General features: G+C 39.4%; 1 protein-coding gene across 2 annotated transcripts; it reads left to right on the top strand.

The window, feature by feature from the left end:
- The first annotated feature begins 11 nt into the window (after window positions 1-11).
- Window positions 12-16,246, top strand: garem (GRB2 associated, regulator of MAPK1). 2 transcript variants are annotated; one of them, XM_034706149.1, is made up of 6 exons: window positions 12-384; window positions 5,261-5,401; window positions 6,812-6,942; window positions 7,072-8,259; window positions 8,535-8,689; window positions 10,295-16,246. In XM_034706149.1, the coding sequence occupies exons 1-6, from the start codon at window positions 264-266 to the stop codon at window positions 11,142-11,144; spliced, it is 2,586 nt and encodes an 861-aa protein (XP_034562040.1). In that variant the 5' UTR covers window positions 12-263; the 3' UTR covers window positions 11,145-16,246. The 2 variants fall into 2 exon arrangements, with proteins under 2 accessions (XP_034562040.1, XP_034562041.1); XM_034706150.1 differs by having other exon boundaries at window positions 26-384; window positions 10,298-11,349.
- The last annotated feature ends 2,191 nt before the right edge of the window (window positions 16,247-18,437 follow it).

The raw sequence follows: 18,437 nt of genomic DNA, 5'->3' as shown, positions 1-18,437 counted from the left end.
GACGTGTTTCCGTTATTGATGTGGACCAGTCGCCTTGATGCAGCGAGCTAAACAAACATGGCTCTGCTACTCTATCAGTTATCGGACTTTTATGATACGTAGGCATATTATACAGAAACATATGAAAGAATTAATTAAAAACATGCCACACAAAGGCGTAGAGGAGGAGAGGGGGTGTTATTAAGTTTGTTACCTTAGTGTAGCCATTTGTGATCGTGTTTACACACCGCCAACTCTCAGGTTGGCTAATGTAAGCTAGCACCATGGACCTTGGAACAATGTTGTACAACAATTTAAAAGATGTTACCTGGAGCACGACGTCTCTGCCATTAGATCAACTAGTCAGTGCTTACAGGCTGCCGCAGATTGCCAAGCTGGATAACGGTGAGTAACTCTCTCCTAATGCTAACTGTGTCCAATGCTAGCTGCTGAAATGCTTGTTAGCTGTTAGCTGAGGTAAACTTTCACATTTGTGATGTTGGTTTTAGGAATAGATAAAAGTAGATTCACCTTTATTGACGCTCAGATGGTGAAATCTGGTTGCAGAAACACAAAGACAATAATACACGAGTAAGTATAGATAACTGAGAGGTTTGCACTAACGGGTGTACAAGTGGGAATAAACAAACTGCAGTTAAAGCTCTGATGAGGAGTTTTTATCTAGTAATGAAATAGATTACAATTAATACTGATGCTCTTTAATGGCATACTGAAGCAATAAAGACCAACAGCATAAAGACTGATGTGCCTGGAAAGTAATTATTAGTGCTTGAAAGCACTGCTGCAGGGTAGGTGTCAGATGAGATTAACACCATGGTGCTGAAACAGCTTGTATTTACACTTTCTTCAGTAAAGATTCAGTGTAAATGATACATTCCACTGTTTGAAGAGATCCATCAATCCATTATCTTGACCGCTTATCCCGTTAGGGGTCACAGGGGGCTGGAGCCTATCCCAGCTGGCTTTGGGCGGAAGACAGGGTACATCCTGGACAGGTCGTCAACCTATGACAGGGCTAACACAGAGACAGACAATCATTCACGCACACACTCACACCTCCGGGCATTTTAGAGTGATCACTCAACCTAGTGAGCATGTTTTTGGACTGTGGGAGGCAACAGCACAGCAACAGGCACTGCACCATCGTGCAACCCCGTTTGAAGAGTTCATGATGAAAAAAATATTAGGTAGCGATTCATCTACTGCATTGATGTATAGATTTATATTCCTATGATCCGACTACATCGATCTGGGCTTGGCAAGTTGGCCTTCAGGACGACATAAATTGATCTAACATGGTTTTAAAAGGTAATAAATCAATTCTATCGATACTAGGAAATGATGCATTGGATTTAAGCATGGCAGATTTTATATGGATGTGTTTTTTTTGCACTTCTAATGATAAAGACGTTAAACGTTACTCAATTCAGGCTACCTGTCTGTGACGTCATCACCACGCGCCAGCAGACAACAAAACATAGCATGGCGGATAGCAGAGGGGTAGCCGGCGAGCGAGAAATTATCAAGCCACCATTGCGGTCCAGTGTGTGGAAACACTTTGGCTTTTGCAAAGACGGAGATGTTCTAAATAAGTTGCTCGCTGTTTGTAGGATATGTAAAGGTCAAGTTAAGTACCACAGCAACACGACAAATCTATCCAACCACCTATTATGGCACCATGGGATTTCACACGTCGGCCGTCCAGGCACCTCTTGCAGCATTCCAAGGTAACATCAGCTCTGCAGAAGCTTCAGGCCTCGCCAGCATGTTTAGTCAGAGACTAGGCCGAAACTCGGCTCAGGCGAAAAACGTCATGTCAACAGCAGGAATCTAAGACTGTCCGGTATCAAGGTATTTATTTCAGAGTCACACTGGTTTAATTTTTAGGCTAAAAAGTTACTGAATCGATTTCAAGTCACTGAATCGTTTCGGATCGTATCGTTCTAAATTAACCAATATCGTCCTTTAATTGTATCGTTAACCACCAATTGTGTTACGAATCGAATCGTTGTTAAAAAGAATCGTTACACACCTAAAACATATTTATGTATTGTCGGAAAACACTACTTGCAAATGTACAGGACACAATCAGCAGAGGTAAGACGTACCACTCTGTTCAGAGGGGGGACCAAGATCAACTCAAACAAGAGTTTCTCACAGGAGCTTTAAGTTGTCATGTACTGACAAAAAGTATAATTAATTGCAGCAACAGTCGGGATGTACCCATATCAAAATCTCACAATATGATAATACCTCTGTAACTGGTCCATGGCACAATATTTGATGCAAGATTTAAAATATACATTATTTTTGGGGTCATATAAGTTGTATTCCCCAACGTGTAGGACGCCGTAGTGCGGCGGTGTCTGTGTATTGTTTTCGTTTGCCTGTCACCTTTTCTTCTTCATCATTTCTTCAAACTGCTTCCACACGTCAGATTTAAAACCTGCTGGAGCATCCACAGTTTCAATATCGTCTCTCTATTCACCCTCGCCATGAACACTGGTGTCCGCCATGTTCACTGTGCTACATCTCAGGCAGAGAACAGAGGGCAAAGAATGATGGGCACACATGGGACGATGGTCTCTGTAGTTCCCACTTCACTCTGCTCTGCTCCACTGCAGACGGAAAAATACTACACTTTTAGCCCCGAAGACTTACCAATCACAGATAAAATGAATTGATTAAAAGTTGTGCTGCTTTGGCTCTGCTGCTGCCTCTGGGTCTGTTTTGACCCAACCCTCACTCTGTTTCCTCTAATGTCTCACACAGAACACTATCTAATTGGCTGTACTGTTACTGGTTCAATCAATCAATCAATCAGACTTTATTTATGAAGTGTTTTTCATACAATTGCATTATAATATAACACAAAGTGCTGTACATAAAAACAAACTAAAATAGAATAAATTAAGAAAAAGATCCCACCCCCAGCCCCGACCCCAAACCCACCCCACAATCCTAAAGTTTAGAACACAATATATGCAACAATAGTAATAAAAACAATAGAAATAAAATTAATTAATTAAAAAATTAAAAAGAAGTTGCTGAATGAACTGGGGAAACTCTCTCATGTTATCTTAATGAGGAAACACTGGAGGTAAAATAAGATGTTTAAACTCAACACAGTAAATTAAAATCACCAAAATAAAATGCATTTCTAAGATAATAAAACACTAAAATATTAAACCATTAAAAGAAAATAATATGCTATACTTGAAATAAATAAAATAAATAAGTACAAAAATAAATAAAGTAGAATAAAAGCAGCTATAATTTGAACTAGATAATAAATAAATAAATAAACTCAGTTAAAAGTGAGACTAAAAAGATTGGTCTTGAGTTTGCTTTTAAAAATGTTAATGCTCTGTGCATATATTGTGGTTATCTGTTAACTCCTATGACGTAGAAAGTTTCAATTTCGATCAAACATTTGCTAAATTCATTTAAACAGTCTTGTGTCGGAGTTTGTAATATCAGAGTTTTTCACTTCACTGTGAATGCATTTCAGCAATATCACAATACAAGTATGATGGACACTCCAAAATGTCTTATCAACTGTGCAGGGTTTCCTTTATCAGCACCACCTAAGAAGTGACAGGGTGAGTCATATTGGAATGGAAATCTGTTTAGAGAGCCAGGATGACGATATAATAAGTCAGTGTGAGTGTAAAGATGTCCTGTAACCTCTCTGCTCTCACTCTGCAGAAACGTGAGCATGATAGTGCTTCAAGTTTGGAACAGCTAATACGAGTATGAGACGACTGTCAAATGTGTGAACATTAGGGATGTACATTTTAAGTATTTTCCGTGATCGATTTTTGGAAATGTTAACGATCAATTATCGATTAATTGATTAAAAAACACATTATTATTCTTACGTCAAAAAAAAAAGCCAAATACGTTGTTTTCCCCCTAAATTGTATTTTCTACAGCAACAAAATGCATCTAACTGACGGGATTGAATACGGGTACACGTTTGACACGCTGATTATCAACGATCAGGCTCATTAAAATATTCTCCACGGACATAATCTTATAAAGTGAAGGCTGAGACTACTAACAGAAAAGTACTTCAGACTCACAGTGTCCAGTTTTCTGTCTACTCGTTCTTATTGAGAAAAATAAACATGTGTATTCGATCAGGTGTCAGCCGGGAGCGCAACCGGATCAGTCCCGCTGGAGAAAAGCCCAGATGGCTCTGATGTTGCTGTTCTGTAAACGTAGTGTACCAGAATTTCCCACCTGTCTGTTGCCTTCGTATCCAAAGGTGGGAAATATCCTGTTTAAAGCTGTCAACCTTTGTGTCCGTGTTGTTGTTGGCAGCAGTTTTGTATTGATCCTCTTTTAAAAAGCGCACGTGGAGACCTGACGCACAGCCGCAGCCGCCAGCTGAGCGTCTCCGCTGTGCACAGCACCTTTAACAGCTGATTCACATCGAAACATGCTTTAAACTTAAAACACCTCCCTGATAGATGAGTGTAATATGAGACCACGTGATGTTTGTTCCACGTGACGGAAAATTGATAACAAAAATGTGTGTTTCGAGTAATTTCTTAACAATCAATTAATCGATAATCGATTAATTGTGGTCATCCCTAGTGAACATGTTTCCAAAGTCTGTAAATGTGCCGGTCTTTAGTCTCATTCATAAAGCAAAGTACGACTAGTTTCATAAAAAATATGACTACAGCAAAGGTATTCAAGGGGAATTCCATGATGACTGCATTATAGTGATCTCTCTTCATTAAAGCGTGTATATTTTGGCGTGGACTTTGAATTGAAGTCATTTTCAAATCATCAGCATGTATTTCCTGCTGTAGCCTCCTCCTCCGTCGCTCTCTGCCAAGCCTCTGCTGCAGGGCTGCGATGCTGCATTGCACTTTTAAATAGTAGTGCTTGCTTTTAGAAAGGTATGGATCAGGGTATTAGTCATTGTCCGGGGAGAATAGCGACTCGAGTGTGCTGAGTAATCCAATGCCTTGGCATGAGTGGAGCGGCCACAGAGGCTCGAGCTGTGCTGAAGACTGAACAGTATTTATAGAATTCCTCGAGGATTATTTCCCTGATATTCTTCAAAATGTGTCTGAAGGCTTTCTCACACTTTCAATTAAACGCTTTATCAATCAGTGATGATCTCAACAGTTAGTTTCATTTTATGAATAAGCAACAGGCACACAGGGTGTGACAGTTGTTGTTGTTGTTGTTGTTTAAGTTTTGATTCTATCTTAAGGTGTCATTGCTGTGTTTACTCCTGCAGGTCAGCTGGTTGAAGGGCTCAGGGACAACGACTACCTCTTGATTCATTCCTGCCGTCAGTGGACGACGATTACTGCTCACAGTCTGGAGGAGGGACACTACGTCATCGGGCCCAAGATAGAGATTCCAGTTCACTATGAAGGTGAGGGAGTACGGCGGGGATGCTAGAGGCTCTTAAATTTACTTGATAATCTTTGGGATGACGTATTAGGATCTGTTTATGCTTTGTTTTAACATCCATCTTGGTGATATGATCAGGTATGTGCAACGTTGGAGAACAAGCGCTCACGCTTCGCTTTAGAATGTGTTTCTACATGCATGACCATTTAGGATTAGATCTCACTTTGCGGCTTCATCTGCAAATGAAAAAGAGTCCCATTCACCTTCATTAAACTTAAAAAAATGTGAAGGGTTGATTATGGACTGAAATGATGACAATATAAAACTTAGGTTTATCAGATAGATCTAAAAACTACACAGACTATCAGATCTGTGTGATTCTGAAGGTTAAATGCAGTTTCTTAATGGATAAACATTGGTGTTAAATATTCCATATTTATGAGCACACCTGGCTCTAATCCACAGAGAGCTGTTTCACATGAGAACTTTCAAAATAAAGTTTTTCATGAGGCAGCGGAGAAATATTAAATCTGGCGTATATGAGAAGGGGGTAGGGTTGCAAAGGGGTGGAAAATTTCCGGTAAATTTCCATGGGAAGTTAAGCTGTGAAATTTTGGAAATATTCCAAATTGGAAATTATGGGGATGAATGGGAATTTAATGGAACAGTATCATATCCAAGCATAAATATTTGTTTTGTTATAAGCAGACATCCATCCAAAATAATACAATTAAAATAGATTTATTTGTGAGTAGAACTTTATCAAGTGTTAAATATTTTATTGAACAATCAATTCTTTCATTGAAGAACAAAACATGAATGTGGAGTTAAATATTACTCATCCCCCGACCCAACCCATTCAAAGTCCCATTCAAAATGTTAAATGAAAAGAGCCCCTCTCCCTCCAAAAAAGTCCCATTCAACATGCAAATAAAAAAGCATCTTCCCTCAAGCCTCACCTCTGCAGGATTCTAGAAATCATCTGTACATGTGATGGAGGAATGCACAGTGCATGTAGGGGGCGTGGTCTCAATAGCCATGCAGTAAGCAGTGTGCTATGTGCATGTGATTGAGGAATAGCATAGATATTCAACTGTACTTGCATGAAATCTGGTTGTTTTAGTCAGGATTATGCTAAAATACATTTTCCCCAACTATATTTAAGTTCCCTATTAAGAGCCAACCTTCAATTTAGTAAATTCCTGGTTTATTCCCATGGAAAGTTTCCAGCTTTGAAAATTCCCGGAATTTTGCAACCCTAGACGGGGGTTGTCTGTTACTCCACATTATTGTTCCTGTGGACTGAGTGATCTGATCTCAGTCCGTCCTCAGTGGGTCCGGATACCTGTAGATAAGGCTGTCCACTCAGGACATATTTACATGACAGGTTTAAGCAGGGCTGCAGGGTCACTGGGGATTTTTCTGTCTTCAGGTCAGTTTAAGCTTTTGGAGCAGGACCGAGATGTCAAGGAGCCGGTGCAGTACTTCAACAGCGTGGAGGAGGTTGCCAAAGCATTCCCTGAGAGGGTTTACGTCATGGAAGAAATCACTTTTAATGTGAAGGTATGTGTGAACATGAAAGAGAAGAATGAATCAGTTAAAGCTGAGTAATGAATCAGTTATTTCTACTTTATGGTTCAAAGAGATGTCTAGAAATGAAAACTGAAAACACAACATGTTGTGTGTTTGTAGATGGCTTCGGGAGAATGTAATGAAGACACTGAAGTTTACAACATCACACTGAACACTGGTGATGAGCTGACCCTGATGGGTCAGGCTGAGATCCTCTACGCCAAAACCTCCAAAGAGAAATCAAGATTCAACACCATTTTTAAGAAGATCGGGAAGCTGAACTCCATCAGCAAGATCGGCCGAGGAAAGATGCCCTGTCTGATCTGCATGAACCATCGGACCAACGAGAGCATCAGCCTGCCGTTCCAGTGCAAAGGCAGGTTCAGCACCTGTAGTCCACTGGAGCTCCAGATGCAGGACGGCGAGCACACCATCAGGAACATCGTGGAGAAGACCCGCCTCCCTGTCAACGTCACGGTACCCAGCAGTCCGCCCCGCAACCAGCACGACCTCCATCTCATCCGCGAAGGTCACCGCTACAAACTGGTCAACATCCAGACCAAAACGGTGGTGGTGTGCTGCATTCTGCGAAGCAACAAAATCATCCCCACCCACTTCCCCTTCCACATGGCCATGCCCAGGTTCATCATCCCAGAGGAGCTGCTGCAGGGGGAGCTGTGGCTGGACACCATGGTGCATCGCTGGTTCTCCTTCTGTCAGGAACAGTTCGACATAGGCGACTACTCTCGAGCCGTCCGGGATGTACGGACGGACTGGAACGACGAGGGGAAGAGCCCGAAGAAAAGCAGCGGGAATGGAAGCTGCAGTGGAAACAGCGGAGGGGGCAACACCTCTAACGGGTGTCCCAACATGCAGATCCCCAGCTCCTTAACGTACGCCCGGGATGAACTCACGCAGTCTTTCCACAGACTCTCCGTGTGCGTGTACGGGAGCAACCTGCACGGGAACAGCGAGGTGAACCTGCAGGGCTGTATGACGCTGTGCGGAGACTGGGCACTGCTGCCGTCCGACAGCATCCCCTCAGACTCGGGAGAGAGCGAACACTTTTTCCCCGAGCTGTTTGAAAGCTCAAACACACCAACATCCCTTGGCAAATCTGACGTCCCCTACGAAGAGCTGTGGTTGGATCACCTCAGAGGTCAGGTCCCAAAACCGTCTGTAAGTGAGGGACCGCGAGGCGTCAACAATGGCTGTACTTCAACAGCAGCTCTGTCATTCTCTGCCACGTGTCCCGTCGGCTCAGATGCTGCTCTTACTCCACCGCCTGTCCCACCCAAGTCTGAAGCTGTGAGTACACCAGTAATGTAAAGGGTCAATCGTCAGACTTTAGTCTTGGTTTGGTGACACCCTTGGTTACTTTTGAAACAGGAAGAGAAGTTAAATTCTACAGCAAACACTCCTTAAGCTGCAAGAGAGAGCGTGGGTGTTCAGTTTGCAGCACGACCAGACGAACCTCTTGTTTTAATAAATAAGTACTTTTATAAAATGTCTATCCAACACCTGTAGTTTAACTTAGAAAAATGCTGGTTGTTGTCAGTTTTAACTCTTCATTTTCTGTCCAGGTGAAGGAAGAATGTCGTCTTTTGAATGCCCCCCCGATCCCTCCACGCAGTTTGAAACAGATGCCGTCGGTTCCCATCCTGTCAAAGCCTCGGCAGCAAGACACCCGGTCGCCAAGTCCCACCCTCTCCTATTACTCCTCTGGTCTCCACAACATGTAAGAACTGCATCCTTTGTCACACCAGCCTCACCTTAGATAAATAGTTGTCCTGTTGTAACATACTTTGGGGATGAGATGACCAACAGGGGTAAGAAGTTTAAACTTTGGTGTGTTGGTGTGGAGCCATGTGTAGAGGCTGTGGCTGAAAATTCTAGTAAGTTGCAGCTGCTGACAGCAACATCCAGAAACAGCAGCTGTATCGCTCCTTTTAAAGCTGCCAGACACCATCGCCAAAAACAGTCACTGTATCCTTCAGAACAAAAGAAACGCTGCTCTCCCATGATCGACAGGTTAGTCTGTTCATTCATGGTGAGTCGTTAGTAGGGATGTAACGATATATCGCAAATCGGTAAAAAAATCGATACAAATAAGGGTGGATTAAAATCGATTCAAAATAATTTGTATCAGGATATTATTTTTAAACAGTAGAAGACTGATTATGACCCGGTTCCACTCCAGGCTGACACATGACCATGCTTATTTTTCTCTAAAAGAAAACTGGACACTGAGTCTAAAATATGATCCTGTTGAGTTCTCCTGTTGCAGTAAATCCACATGTTGTAGTCTGAGTCTTCACTCTATGACCATGCGTCCACGGAGATTATTTATAAGCCTGCTCCTCATGTTGATATTCAGCATGTTTAACATTTTGAACACCTCAATATGATCCGTAGCTGTTTAATACCGTCAGTAATATACACTGTCATGACGGAAAATTTGATTTAGGGGGGAAAAACGCATTTGGCATTATTTTTGACATGGAAAACGTTCATGTTTTTTAAATGATTAAACGATAATTGATCTTTAACATTTCCAAAAATACTTGAAATTTACATCCCTAATTTAAAGAGATTTACCTTATTTGTTTTAATATTTAATACTTAAATTTGGGAATTGTTCACTCTCCATTTCTCTATAATTGTTCTGAAATTTTCCAGCAAGGTATTTTTGTGCGGCCATTTTTAATTTTTTTTGCAAGGTACTGAAAAAAAGTGTGCAGTGGTTTTATTTGCGTTACAACACACCTTAAAAATGAAAAAGGATTACTTTGTTTACAAAGAAATATAGGAGAAAAAATATATATTGCAACTGTCCATATCTGAGAATTGAAATAAAATAATAGTTATTTAAATTTTGAATTCAATCCAGTTTTCTTAAAAACCTTAGAGAATCGTGAGTGAATCGTATCGAATCGTGGATTGAGTGTATCGTTACATCCCTAGTCTTTAGTATTTAAATTGGTTGATTATGATCCAACACAATATTTTTTAACATTTTTATCAACTCAACAATTCAGGCAAGGATGATTGAAGATTCCTGAGTTCAGCAAGGTGTAAAATGACTGTTGTGGATTTTGTCTTTCAAGAGGGAAGTGTATTAGCTGGTCCTGGTTTTTAAAAACACATCCTCTGCAACAGGACCTCTCTCTGTAGGAGAACTTTGGACAATATTGTCAGACACTTAGAATAACAATCAGAGTCAATAGGTAGTATATTAGCCACAGGGGGTCCAGGTCAGTCTGGCCCCTTTGTCAAGATACATCACAGAGGTCTACGTGGGATTGTTCTTGCACTATGAACTAATGTTATATATTTCCTTCAGCAGTGGGAGCAGTGAGCAGGAGCAAGCAGCCGAACCACCGGAGCAGAGTCACGTGTGCTACCCCTGTAACTGGAGCACGTCCAGCAACACTGAACCAAACACTACGCTGTCCTGCGGCAGCCTGCCGTCTGATGGGATGGCCTCCCGGTTGTCTTGGCCAAATAACTTCAGCGGAGCAGATTCCCACGGCATGGATGAATTCCTGCCAGCCAGCTGTCGGAGCTACTACAGCTACCCCAGAAAGAGAACCCCGAGCTCCACGAAAACCTGCACATCCAGCCTGGTGGACTTTGACAGCAAAGAGCGTGCACACAGCAGTAAGGACTTCAGGCTGCAGGAAGCTTCTCTGACCCAGATCTGCACCAAGTCTTCAAGTTACAATTCTGAAATGTACAGAGACAAACGGATAGAAGAGTCAGACACTAAGCAGAGTCTCTCGTGCCCTATTTTACCACCCAGGACACCAAAATCAAATGCTTTAATAAAGAAGTGCTCAGATTTAGCACCGGGATCAACCTGTGACAGTACCCAGGAAACACCCAGCAGCTCACTGACTCCACAGGAGCAAGGCACTAAAGAGATATTTTCCATTTCTGACTCAATAACTCCTGACTGTCCGCCCTGGCAGCCGCCGTCCAGTCTGGCCGGACTGTCCATCGAAGAGGTTTCTAAATCTCTCCGGTTCATCGGCCTGCCAGACGACATCGTGTCTCTGTTTGTGTCTGAGAAGATCGACGGGAATTTACTCCTGCAGCTGACGGAGGAGATTCTCTCTGAAGACTTCAAACTGAGCAAACTGCAGGTGAAGAAACTGATGCAGTTCATAAACGGGTGGAGACCCAAAATCTAACTTAACAGTATGTGACACTACACCCTGTGTTAAAGCAGAGACAGCTATGCCTTCAGTTTATATGCTATGCACACTAAGCCACAAAGAGTTTCTTCTTGTGTCATATGAACTAATTCCTTGTTACAATAACGTGGGAGGACAGATTCACCCACTTTAAGTCTGTGACTGCTGTTCACTATCTGAATACAGTAATTCGGCACTTTCACATAAGCTTCTTCTTCTTCGTGCTTTTCACCCAAAGCATACTAAAGTGTTTAACGTGTATTAACAAATAACTAATTAAAAGTAAAACACTGACGCTGCAAGGACAGAAATACAACTAAGAGATTTATTGTTAGGGACTTTGTGTGATTCTGACCTTGTAGGGGAGTATCACAACTTGACCTTTACTAAATAATGATGAGATAGGATTAACTCCGGCAGCCTATTCACAAGCTCAGATAGAGGATATTGCTGCAGGATATTTCTAAACATCACCCTGCCGTTTTTCTTCACTAGTTGTTAATAAAAAAAAAAACGCCCATAGCTGACGGGTGTGAGATTAACTTCTGTTCTTTTAAAATTCAAACCACATAAACCCATCTTGAGGGTGACTTTGACATTTTTTAAACTCTGCCCTTTTTATTCCTATTTTGAGGACTAACAATTTATAGATACAATTAAAAACAGCTCCTGTGGACTGTTTCAGCAAACACAAGTGAAACAGGCTGTAATGTATGTAACCTCATTCTTTCAGGCATTCATGATTGATTACATTTGTTTGATAATAACACAGAAAGAAGCCCTACAGAGACAGACTCCATCCCCAAAAATCGTTATTCTACTTGTGTGTTTAATATTAAGTTTAAATTTTGAATAGCTCAGTGGTCTAAAAGTGAGAAAACACTCAGTCTGAAAGTGAACATGTTAGTTTGCAGAGTGTGTCTTAACATCAGCAGAGCTAGCACCACGAGCTTATGGTCCTCCGTGAAGGTTAACGTCCACATGTCTGTGCTGGTTACGTATTGCTCCGGTTGAGGGGTGATATGTAGGGTTGCAAAGTTTCCAGTAAACTTCCATACGAAGTTAAGCTGGGGAATTTTGGAAATATTCCAAATTGGAAACTTTCCATGGTAGTTATGGGAATTTATGGGAATGAAATGGGAATTGAGGGTAATTTAATGGAAAGGTATCATATCCAAGCATGAATATTTGTTTTGTTATAAGCAGACATCTGTCAAAAATAACACAATTAAAACAGATTTATTTGTAAGTAGAACTTTATCAAGTGTTAAATATTTTATTTAACAATCAATTCTTTCATTGAAGAACAAAAACATGAATGTTGAGTTAAATATTACTCATCCCCCCCGACCCAACCCATTCAAAAATAACAAAAAATCAATCCCAACAAAGTCCCATTCAAAATGTTAAATGAAAAGAGCCGCTCTCTCTCCAAAAAAAGTCCCATTCAACATGCAGATAAAAAAAGCATCTTCTTACATGAAATCTGGTTGTTTTAGTCAGGGTTATGCTAAAATATATTTTCCCCAACTATATTTAAGTTCCCTATTAAGAGCCAACATTCAATTTAGTAAATTCCTGTTTTTTTCCCATGGAAAGTTTCCAACTTGGAAAATTCTCAGAATTTTGCAACCCTAGTTATATGTCAGTTTAGATGCCATTAACAAGAGCTGCAGCTCCCCGCAAGTGGGGGGTGGCTGCACTACAATACACAATAATAGAAATATTAATAATGAATTAAACCTACTAGTGATCCTGATGCTGACTAGCAAGGTTGTGGCTTTAAATCCTTAAGTCGACTGAAGGTGCTCATACTGGGTAATAAGATGGGTTGTTTTATTTTGCAGTTGTCCTTTATTCTGATTAGTGATGGATCCAAGCTCACTAATTAAACTGAAATCTAAGAATATAATTAGAGCCTGTTTCATGTCTGTCTGCCAAAGCAATCTACAGGAGCAATTCTAAAAAAAACAATGAAAGATAAGAAGAGTAAAAATAAACTCAAAGATTCAACCTGCAACTGTCCTTAAAAAACAATCAAGACACATTGAAGGATTTCTGTCAAATTTCTGTTAAAAAGCCTTAACTTTACATGTCAGAAAATATTATTATTACACTACATGATGTCACCAAATTACGTTTTTATTAGAACTATTTGCTTTTTCATTAAAATAATTATTCTAACATATATATAAAAAAATGAATATTTAACAAAGAGACTAAGTTTAAACATAAAGCAATTACCCTTAAAGATATACCTGATTTGTGTAAAAGATGTAAAACTTTGAGCAATGATCAGTGAACATCAAACAATGTTAAAGTTATCTGTGAGTCTGTGGTGTCGTAACAATGTAAACTTAAAGAATGAAATAGACGTGAGGAGATTGATGATGAACCTGAACATTTTTGGATATTACAGTTCTTCATAGAACAAAAAATAATAATTATAATACCAAACTGAAGACAGAAGTTTTAATGTAAACTGTAAACTGTAAAAGAGTGTTGTCTGATGTCAGGTCATCATTCTGTGATTTTCCACTGTATTGAACTCTGCTGGTAGGATTGTGCAAACTGAAATGATCATCAGCATCTTTGTGTTTAACAGGATGTCACTTTTTGTCTTTATGCAAGATCTTTATCTCTATTCGATGCCTTTTAACCCTCCTGTTATGTTCATTTCTAAGGAACAGCAATAATGTTCCTGGGTCAATTTGACCCGGGGCATATTAAATTATCCAAAAGTGTCAGAACCCAAAAAATCCCAACACGCATTTTTTAAAATCCAATTTTTAACTCCATTACTAACCATTTAAATCAAGATTTAGTCCATTGGTGTTCTTTAATTCTCACAGATCATGATTCAATGAGGATAACTCACTCATTTCTCATTCAAATTAATGTTAAAACTTTTTTAATGCACATTGGAAAGCCCTAAATATAAATACAATAGTTTTACATGACATAGACATTTGTTTATTTCATTTTACATTTTGAATTTTCTTTTTTTATGAAGTGATGTTGATAAATTAACACGAGACCTCTTCTGTCACATGCTGCCCAGATTTGTATGCTGCATTTAGCTGGTTTGGAAGCAGATATTACCTAAAATAGACTTTAAAAAGGGTCAGTTTGACCCGTAACATAACAGGAGGGTTAATCCAAAGTTAGATGAACTCATTTACTCCTTTCTTTCACTGAAAACAAAGACGCTGTGACCGACTGGGGCTGAGAAAACAGTATGTCAAAATGATGGAGGGCCTGAAGGTCAACTGCACAGACATTTCATGACTGTAAAACAAAAACATTTCACTGAATGCAAAATGATTTCACAAAATTACAAAATAATGAACAAAACTCTGAAGTATTTCATGAAACTTGAAAATGTTTTGCAAATTAGATGAGTATTTTAGAAAAAGGAAAAAATGCAAAAACATTTTGTGGATTTATTTTGCGTTATGTGAAATGTTTTTCTGTTTCATTTAAATGCAGTTGTGCTCATAAGTTTACATACCCTGGCAGAATTTGTGATTTTTTTTATGGCCATTTTTCAGAGAATATGAAAGATAAGAGAAACTTTTTTTTTTTCACTCATGGTTAGTGGTTGTGTGAAGCAAAATTCCTATCAAACAACTGTGTTTACTTTTTTTATATCATAAAGACAACAGAAACTACCCAAGAAACCATAAACTCTGCCAGGGTATATAAACTTCAGAACACAACTGTATGTGTGTGAAATGTTTCTGACATTCACATAAATGTTTCCTACAGTTCATGACACATTTCTGCATTTTGCTAAATGCTTTTTTGCATTATGGAATGTTTGTGCAAAAACCCTTCAGAGCCACCGTACCTAACTGTTAGAAATAAATAATAAATAACCATCAAGAAATACAAATTATGCATTGAGCACTTTGGTAGATTTCAGACTTGTTGACCACAGAGGTCATTAAATATAAATATGTTAAAGAAAAGTGTATGTAGAGTGAAAGCAGTGTATGCTTTACTAAAAGGTACTTCTTTGTCTGCGTTTGATTAACACTTGTTTGTAATGCAACATGTCTGCGCCTTAAACCCAGAGACCTTAAAATATCAAATGTTTGAAGTAAGCCTCTCTCTGATAGAAAGAAAACAACCTGTGTTTCCCTGAGAGGTAGACAGCTCAAACTCACTGATCTGCTCAGATGAAATATTGATTTTCATGGTACCAAACTTTTATTTTAATGAACTCAGATTTATTTAATTTATGCAGCTACATTTAACACAATGTAAAAAAAATATGCAGCGTTGCTCATGTGGGGCGGTTTGTGTGGCTGGTTTATGAAGGTGCCTCAGCAGCAGCAGCAGCAGCCTCTGAGCTGCTGTTTTTCTTTTTTGTCCCCTCTGACACTTTTTGCAGCGGGATGTTACACATTTTACTTGATATTTTTATTTTTATGTAAGTGCAAATATAATGTAATTTTTTAAAGAAAGTGATCATTAATGTTAAAGATTATTTTTATTGAGAGAAAAAAAAGCTCATGTTCAAATTCCTGTCTTTTGTTAATCCTGTATGATTGTGTATTACTCGGGTTGTGTTTGGGTGTATTACTACATGCATTAGAATAACACTACGTAAACCACAGTCACACTACATGCACAGTGACCAAAAATGAATGCTAATAAACTTCTTGTCCAGGTAATTCTGCAGGTTTACTGTACGCTGGTCACAGTATCAACATGTTGTAGGGTTCAGTGATATCTTTAACACATTTATTATGTCGGAGTTTATGTTCTATGCAAAATCATGGCAGTGCAAAAACACCAACAACAAAAAAAGAAGAGTATTATGTCTGAAAAGTTGCCACAGTGTTTATGTCAGGGGAATAAACATGCCAAAGGATTAACCTGAATGATTCTGAGATTTAAACTGTGAACATCGAACTCACTCTCAGTAATGCACCATCACTGCACTGTTCATTTTACTGTGGAGGAAAATAACTGTGACTCTGGGTTTGATAACATTTCTCAGCATTACTGAAATCTGGACTTATTGATGGTCATCTTTCAACTCTTGTTTCCTGTTTTTTGATTGTAAAATCTATTAAAAATGGATTAACTGATGTTGTGTTTATTGGAACCTATTTCTGTAATAATTGTTGCTGCTCTCTTGAACAAATAGCTGTATTCAAGAACATTTAAAGGGATTGGGTTCAGCTTTTATTACATTTTTTGCCTTTATTAGATAGGCCAGCCAAAGAGAGACAGGATGTGTGGGTACAGGCATAGGGGGAAATGGTCGAGGAATATGGCCTCTGTATATGGCATGCTTAATCCACCAGGCAAACTGTGATCGGTTCGGCTTTTATTCAAGTGGGGTTGTATGACATGCTTGTTAACAGGGGGTCCACACTAGGGTTGCAAAGGGGTGGAAAATTTCCATGGGAAGTTAAGTTGGGGAATTTTGGAAACTTTCCATGGGAATTAACTGAGAATTGAGGGTAATTAAGGGAAAGCTATCATGTCCAAGCATAAATGTGTTTTTTTATAAGCAGACATCCATCCAAAATAATATAATTAAAACAGATTTATTTGTAAGTAGAACTAAATCAAGTATTAAATATTTTATTGAACAATCAATTCTTTCATTGAAGAACAAAAACATGAATGTTGAGTTAAATATTACTCATCCCCCGACCCAACCCATTCAAAAATTAACAAAAATGCAATCCCAACAAAGTCCCATTCAAAATGTTAAATATAAAGAGCCCCTCTCCCTCCAAAAAAAGTCCCATTCAATATGCAGATAAAAAATCATCTTCTTTCATGAAATCTGGTTGTTTTCCTCAGGATTATGCTCAAGTATATTCACCCCAACTATATTTAAGTTCCCTATTAAGAGCCAAGCTTCAAATTAGTGAATTCCTGTTTTTTCCCATTTATTCCTATGAAAAGTTTCCAGCTTTGAAAATTCCCAGACGCTTTTGTTGACAAACGAACCGGAGAACCAGAAGAGAAGCTAAGCTACCACTGCAGACCGTGTCAGCTGTACCACGTAATTAAGCTCATGTTGGGCTGGAAGATAACGTCGTATGTATAGGCAAGGAAAAACATGTTTCCCACCTTTAAACAATAACAGCTAGTTGAAGCCCCACTAAGTTTATCTATGGAGTCTAATTGATCCGTAATCTTTTGGTGTAATCCAGCTGCTTCATGATGGACCTCAGTTTACATCAGTCGACACATTACGTAAAGTTCAGGGCAAACTCTGCTGAGTTTTTGGAGAATTTCGACGTGAATTCTCTCTTCAGTTCTGCTTTTGTTCTTGCAGCTGCTGTTTCCTGCCTTACACCAACAGGTTAACTTCTAACAGCTCAGAGGTAACACCACTTCTGCTTTTTTATCACACAGCTCTCATAATAATTATATATTTGAAGCTTTAAGTGTCAGACTTTATTTGTAATTTAAAAACCGAAAAGTGAAGAACTCTTTCCAGTAGACCCTCAGATGGCATATTTGTATCAGTTTGAGATCCCTGAAGACATGCAGTTAATGTGTATTTGTTCATGTGTACAAGTTATTGCTCAAAGGTTTTGAAAACGAGCTGCTGTTACAACGAAATCTGATCTGACTTCTTTGGAAATTTCCATCAACCACTTAGTTCCAGAAGTATGTAAACAACTTTGTATTTGGTTGGCATGAAAATGTGCAGACATTCATGCTTCACAGAGGATGAATCAAAAGTTTTTGCTTGCAGAGAAAGATATGTATTTTAAAGGACTGTGGGGGGCTTTTCAGGCCTCTATTGATGACAGTGGGAAGAGAGACAAGAGGATGACAAGGGGCAAAGGACTGTGCCAGATCTGAATCCAGGTTGCCCACTTTAGGGACTATTGCCTCTTTACTTCGGGTGTGCTATATAACCTCTCTGCTATACCAGTAACCCACACAGAAATGTTTGGACTATAGATGTAAGAACTTACACAGATTTTTAGTTTTGATTTTCCTTCACGTGGAACAAACATCATGTGGTCTTATATTTGGTTCAGCTATCAGGGAGGTGTTTTAAGTGCAAAGCATGTTTCAATGTGAACCAGCCGACTGAAGGTGTTGCGCACAGCGAAGACGCTCAGCTGGGGGCTGCGGCTGAGTGACAGGTCTCCATGGGCGCTTTTTTTCTCCGCCACCGGACTATGACCCGGTTGTGCTCCCGGCTGACACCTGACCCCGTTCACTTGCTTATTTTTCTCAATAAGAACCAGTAGACAGAAAACTGGACACTGTGAGTCTAAAATATGTTTCTGTTCTTTGGAC

The sequence above is a fragment of the Notolabrus celidotus genome, chromosome 17 (assembly GCF_009762535.1).
Source record: "Notolabrus celidotus isolate fNotCel1 chromosome 17, fNotCel1.pri, whole genome shotgun sequence".
Taxonomy (NCBI): Eukaryota; Metazoa; Chordata; class Actinopteri; order Labriformes; family Labridae; genus Notolabrus; species Notolabrus celidotus.
The sequence above is the reverse complement of the archived record's forward strand: the minus strand, read 5'-3'. Positions and strand labels throughout refer to the sequence as shown.